The sequence below is a fragment of the Musa acuminata genome, chromosome BXJ1-6, assembly GCF_036884655.1.
Source record: "Musa acuminata AAA Group cultivar baxijiao chromosome BXJ1-6, Cavendish_Baxijiao_AAA, whole genome shotgun sequence".
In the NCBI taxonomy this organism is placed as follows: Eukaryota; Viridiplantae; Streptophyta; class Magnoliopsida; order Zingiberales; family Musaceae; genus Musa; species Musa acuminata.
In genome coordinates this window covers 35,163,551-35,169,559 of record NC_088332.1, presented here as the reverse complement: position 1 = coordinate 35,169,559, position 6,009 = coordinate 35,163,551, and the positions used below count along the sequence as shown (strand labels likewise).

The following is a 6,009-nucleotide window of genomic DNA, read 5'->3' as shown; positions in this document are numbered from 1 at the left end:
ATTGGTCGAGAGAAGACATAAGTTATGTGTTATAAAGTAAAACAAATCTTTCTGTAGCTGAAAATAATGGGGGAATGATTCACCCCAATCCTCCTGAAAGAACCTTAATTTCCTGTCGTCAAACCACATTGGAATGAATGAGCTTTTCTTTTACTAGGAAGTAAAAGAAGACTGTAACATGTTGAGTCAACATGAAGGTGATGCGTCGTGATTACCTCACACACACAGGGAGTCGAGTCAATCCACAGCCAACATGGCCATGAAGTGGCTCAAGATGGTGCTGATTAAAGTAACAGGCAAATGCCTTTGTCCTAATCGTAAAGGTGTTTGCTTCCTCACATGATCTCCTACCCACTCATCAACCCATCCAAATCGCAGCCCACATGTTTGACAGAACTCATTTTGTCTATATGTAGATATATAGTCACACACGCAAAGTGAAGGCTCATATCCTCTTCAAACAAAGCCTTCTTTTGCAATGGCTTCTGTCCTCAAGCTCCTCTCTACTGTCCTCCTCCTCCATTCCTTTGTAGCAGGTATTCCTCTCTATCTATCTGTCTGTCTATATATCTATCTTCCAATGATTCATGTCCTTGGAACTGATGCAGTGGAGAGCCAGCGGTGTGAGCTTTCGAGCATTCAGGTGCAGCAAACCAACACGGGGAAGAAGTTGGGATACGACCCGGTGTTCGAGGTGGAGGTGAAGAACCTGTGCCGGTGCACCGTCAGGAGCGTGTTCCTGCGGTCGGAGGGCTTCGCCAGCTCCATGATGGTCGACCCCAAGCTGTTCCGCCGCGAGGGCGCCGGCTATCTCGTCAACGACGGGAAAGGCATCCCCAGCTCGGTTTCCGTCAAGTTCTGCTACGCGTGGGATCGGGCCTTCACGATGTCCCCCGCGAGCTTCCAGGTGGGTTGCTGGTGATCGGTGGATATATGCAGCAGCTCCATGGGAAGAGCTGAGCTGCATGTGGATAGAAGCAGCGTGGGGGATGATGAGTTTGGAGGGGTTGGAATAACTGGGTTGTAACCATTCCTTTAGATTAGGGTTTCATGGTGTGTGTCATTGTCTTCTTTCTTTGTAGCAGTTCAAAGTATACGAAAAGAAGTTGCACCAACCTTGTGATCCCCTAATGCTCTCCATTTAGAAAAAGCCAGATGTTTGCTTCAAATTTTGTGACTGTGTTGCCGCGATTGATTAGATGGGAAGGTTTTCCCGCAGCCAACATCATAAAAAATAACTAAAGTGAATCTGATCAATCACTATCAGATTAATGTTTTTAGTCTCAAACTAATCTAGTACTAAACGATATAAGCCAAATCCAAATTGACATGTTTCGTATTGTGTACTCACTTTTTATCTCTGTTCTTCAGCACAACCACCATAATGCAAAATGAGCATGAAAAGTGACTTAGATGGAAGTGTTGTGCAAAAGTAATTAGACATTTTGAATGGCCTTACATCATTCTAAAGGCTAGCAGTCATGCACGACCGAACCCTCTGCAGACTTGCCCTGTTTTGCTGTCTCTACCATAAAACCATAGAAATGCAGCTATCTCGTTGACTCTCATGCACTATTGCCTCGAATTAAGAACAAAGAAATATAAGAGACTTGTTATGCAAGTTTTGGACAAGACTACCAACTTCTTTTCGGAATTATGAAGATAAGACATTACAACCACCCACAAGTTGCCGCTGGGATGGGATACACCCTACCAGCTTTAGAGTTCAGCATAACTATGCATCAATATGTCTGTCCTATGATATTTTGACAAATCGAATTCAGTTCCTTTAACCACAACATGATGATGATGATGATGATGATGATGATGATGATGATGATGATACAACCTTGGGATTAAGACTAGGCAACCTGCCAAGTTGTTGTTGGACATCTCTGCTATCTCAAAGCTGGATAGCAATGCAGGCCAAGCAACTGATGATCACTTACAAGCACTGCTGCTGTGGACCAGTTGGATTCATGCAACTATAATGTCTGGATTTCAATAGCTTGACAACATCCACACCCAAAACACAAAAAAGAAAATAAAAACCCTTTTAAGACTGAATAATCTCAACTTGTTATGAATGTGACAACTAAGTTTGTAGCTCATCCTTTCAGCAGCATCTTCCAGTCATTTGAAACCAATGACCCCCCCACCTCCAGATCTATTAATGAAGTTGGCCTGCAAGAAGAAGGAAAGTCTGTGTGTCATGGCATAAAATGCATACTCTACTTTTGTTTGTGACTGACTGACTGACATGGGGAAAATATATGATGCTGAGAAACATAGAAATGACTGTTATTTCATGTCATCTGATGATGTTTGCAACAACGTACCAAGAGTATATATAATGCTGAAAAACATGACAAAAATAAACTAAACATCATAATTATCAGGGCATCAAAGTCAAACTAGTTGCAGTTGGCATATAAGTGGTAGATGCAGAAGAATCTTACCAACATTGTCGAGACATATTATATAGAACAGTTTATCACATTGCAATTTATCAAGCAGGATGGCATCTTTTGTTTTCCTGATTAGTGTTGGTTTCAAAGAGAAATCTACTGTACCACTTAATGATAACAAAACTGCTATACATACTTACAAGTAGAATACAATCATCCCTACTATCTGTACAACTATATTATTCCTCAGTGGAATGTCCTCAAGTCCACTGTTCTATCTATCTATCTATCTATCTATCTATCTGATTTAGGGATCAGAGAACTAAATCGAAAGATTGTTCTTAAGCAGAATTTTGTTCATCAAATCTGCAGAAGCAGAGGTAAACAAAACCAATCACCATTTCATACTACCATAAACTATACAACAACCTAAACTAGGAATCACTGCTTGATCGGGCTACCTTCGTTGTCGACCAAGGAAGCAAGAGCGCGGTTAGCACTTAGCAGCACCAATCTTCTTCTTCTCACGCATGGTCTTTACTGCCCGCTCCAAGTGCTCGACCCTCTCCACCACATCTGTCATCAGCATGCACTGCTGCGTGTTCTGCTCACACAACGCCGCTACCAGGCCCTGCAGCCTCTCCGTCTCCGCCATCACCTTCTTCAGCACATCGACCGTCTCGCTCATGTGCGGCCTCGCTGCCCCTGTCTCGGCTTCAGCGATTGTTGTCGAGATCCCTGCAGCCGCCTCCGTGTTCTCTTGTTCTATTAAATCAGCGACGGCAGCTTTCTCCGGGTTAGCCGCGGAATCGAATCGCATTTGAGACGGATCGATGGGTTCTTCCATGGATAGTACAACAAAGTCTTCAATCACTGCCTTCTCTTCTTCTTTCTTGAGGTCGTCGGTCAAAACTAGGGTTTCGAAGCTCTCGTCAGATGCATCAGACACCTGTTTGACGACGGCCAAGATAGGGTCTTGGTTAGAGTCCGGATCGCTTTCTTGAACCGAGACATCTTTGGAGCCAGAAGCCGTCTCTTCCTCGGCGTTGTCATCCTGAGGCATCTTGCCAACCTCTTCCAAAATGGCGTCACGATCACGGATCTCTCCGTGCGTCTCTGCCGGAATTGGTGATTCAAGGGTTTGTGTTTGGCTGAAGACGGAATCTAGGAACTCCTGGAGCGAGATGACTCTCCGGATCACCTTCTTCCGGTACTCCCTGACACCGCGGACGGAATCAAGACGGAAGAGCAACGCCATGAGCATCTCGCTCACCCGCAGCCGCTCCTTCGGCTCCGCAAGCAGCCGCTCCAATCCGGACCGCACCATCTGCTCTATCTCGCCCAACTCCGCCGCGAGCCTGGAGACGACCCTCACGTTCTTCCGCACCAGGTGGCCCCGGAGGACCCTCTGGATAGCGACGGCCGCGGACGACCTCGTCGCCTTCGAGGGGAGCGCCGTCGCTGGCTTCTTGGCAGCGGCCGCCAAGTCGGATCCGAAGCAAACGGGGACAGAGAAGACCGGGTCGTTCACCGCCGGCGAAGCTGCGGGGCGACGGGGTTGCTCTCGGTGGTGGCCGGCGGTGTTCCCAGGGTCTTCTGAGAAGAAGAAGGGCTTGTCCATGTCTATCTCTCTCTCTATCGGTGAAAACGTCGAAGCACCGGGGTGACGGGGTTGCTCTCGGCGGCGGCCGGCGGTGATCCAAGGGTCTTCTGAGAATAAGAAGGGACTGTCCATGTCTATATGTCTCTCTCTCGGTGAAAACGTCGAAGCAACGGGGTGACGGGGTTGCCCTCGGCGGCGGCCGGCGGTGATCCAAGGGTCTTCTGAGAAGAAGAAGGGACTGTCCAAGTCTATATCTCTCTCTCCCGGTGAAAACGTCGAAGCACCGGGGTGACGGGGTTGATCTCGGCGGAAACCGGCGGTGATCCAAGGGTCTTCTGAGAATAAGAAGGGACTGTCCATGTCTATATCTCTCTCTCCCGGTGAAAACGTCGAAGCACCGGGGTGACGGGGTTGCTCTCGGCGGCGTCGGCCGGCGGTGTTCCATTGGCCTTCTCGGGAGAAGAAGGGCCTGTCCATCTCTCTCTCGGTGAAAACGTCGAAGCCCGGGGGCGACGAGGCTGCACTCGGCGGCCGGCGGTGCTGGATGGGTCTTCTGAGAAGGAGGATCTCACTATCTCTCACGGTGAAGTGGCGGGCTCTGAGAAAAGTGCGACCCAGGCTTCGTTGGTGGGCAGCGTTGATATATATAGGGGTTTGGATATATCAAGTAGGTTCGGAATCCGAGATAGGCTGGGAAAAGTTCCAGATTCCTCTGGAACGACAAGCAGAGGTTGCTTTGAACTCGGACTTTGGTGACGACTTGCGCTCGGACTTAGCATGCCGATCCTACCCGTTTTGGCATCTAATTGGATCTGATCTTGGGATTCATGTTTTGGAGAGAGAGAGAGAGAGTGGAGGAACTACATCATAAACTTAGTTAAAATACATATCATCAAATTCTAATATATATCATCTAAATCTTTTAATTATTATAACAGGATGATAGCATCTTGTCATATCAAAAAGAGCACAAAAGGGAAGTGTCTAAGCTTGTTAGTAACTGTTTTATCTTAAGATAATAAAATTGATACGAGCTGAAAGTTGATATTCATTTTTCTAGATCATATCATGTTTGGAATTACAAAAAGGTTCATTTTGGAATGAAATGAGATTTGGAAGTGCTCGTCCAATGCCATAGCATAATGCCCTAATTTAAAACTTAACAATTATTATTCATATAAAATAATATATGCTTAGATGATGATGCTTTTATCTTTGTCCAAAATGGATGTATCAAGCATAAAAAAAATGTGGTGCGTGAAACAAGATGCTTTGTCCTTTTAAAGTGCATCAATTATTTTTATGCCTATGTCTATGATAAATGCATCAAGTTGATTTAATTTTTTTTATCTCAATTGAATTGAACAAGCATCAAGATTTCTTTTCTTCTTTTTAGGTTGGGTACCAATTTTCTTGACCCAACTTGACCAATGTGGTGAGTCATACTTGAATATTATTCACAATATATATATATATATATATATATATATATATATATATATATATATATATATTTATTATCTTTCCTAAAACTCTACATGTCTACCTTAAGATTCTCATTTTAAGGATGTAATTTTTTTTATATTATATCTAAATTATTTAACACTCAATTCATAAAGCATAGTTAGTCTAATAATGATTTGTAGATTTTTTTTTTTTTTTTTTTGTAATCCAACACTCCTCTCCATTCCAACCATCTAATTTCTAATATATGAATAATAACTCCATCATACTAATCAAATGCATGCACCTATCAGTCTAAACCTCAACGCTTATGGTAATTTGAGTTGAGTTTTCCCGTGAAAGTGAAAATTTATGGTCACAAAAGAATCATCGATGGTGTGGATATAGAGTTGACTTGGATTCTCCCACAAATAGGAAGATTAAAACCCTTGGATCTTAGTTATATCGGTGAAAGTTGAGAGAGGAGTATCACGTTCTTCGAACAGAATGTGTTTGATTACCTTTTAATCATGCACATGATTATGCTTGTGTTGT

At 44.2% G+C, this 6,009-nt stretch overlaps 2 protein-coding genes across 2 annotated transcripts; one reads left to right on the top strand and one right to left on the bottom strand.

The window, feature by feature from the left end:
- The first annotated feature begins 430 nt into the window (after window positions 1-430).
- LOC135677782 (uncharacterized) lies at window positions 431-1,125 on the top strand. The gene is made up of 2 exons (XM_065190175.1): window positions 431-536; window positions 609-1,125. Exons 1-2 carry the CDS (start codon window positions 479-481, stop codon window positions 920-922), a joined length of 372 nt encoding a protein of 123 aa, XP_065046247.1. The 5' UTR covers window positions 431-478; the 3' UTR covers window positions 923-1,125.
- Window positions 1,126-2,901: 1,776 nt separating this feature from the next.
- On the bottom strand, window positions 2,902-4,371 carry LOC135677507 (uncharacterized). The gene has a single exon (XM_065189866.1). It carries the CDS (start codon window positions 4,369-4,371, stop codon window positions 2,902-2,904), a length of 1,470 nt encoding a protein of 489 aa, XP_065045938.1.
- Between the last annotated feature and the right edge of the window lie 1,638 nt (window positions 4,372-6,009).

What these genes read in the sequence shown, in the direction of transcription:
- LOC135677507 (XM_065189866.1), bottom strand. Translation starts at nt 4,371, where the DNA reads ATGGACAGTCCCTTCTTATTCTCAGAAGACCCTTGGATCACCGCCGGT.
- LOC135677782 (XM_065190175.1), top strand. Translation starts at nt 479, where the DNA reads ATGGCTTCTGTCCTCAAGCTCCTCTCTACTGTCCTCCTCCTCCATTCC. An exon ending in CCTCCATTCCTTTGTAGCAG is followed by an intron (nt 537 to 608) that starts GTATTCCTCTCT and finishes GAACTGATGCAG; the next exon opens with TGGAGAGCCAGCGGTGTGAG.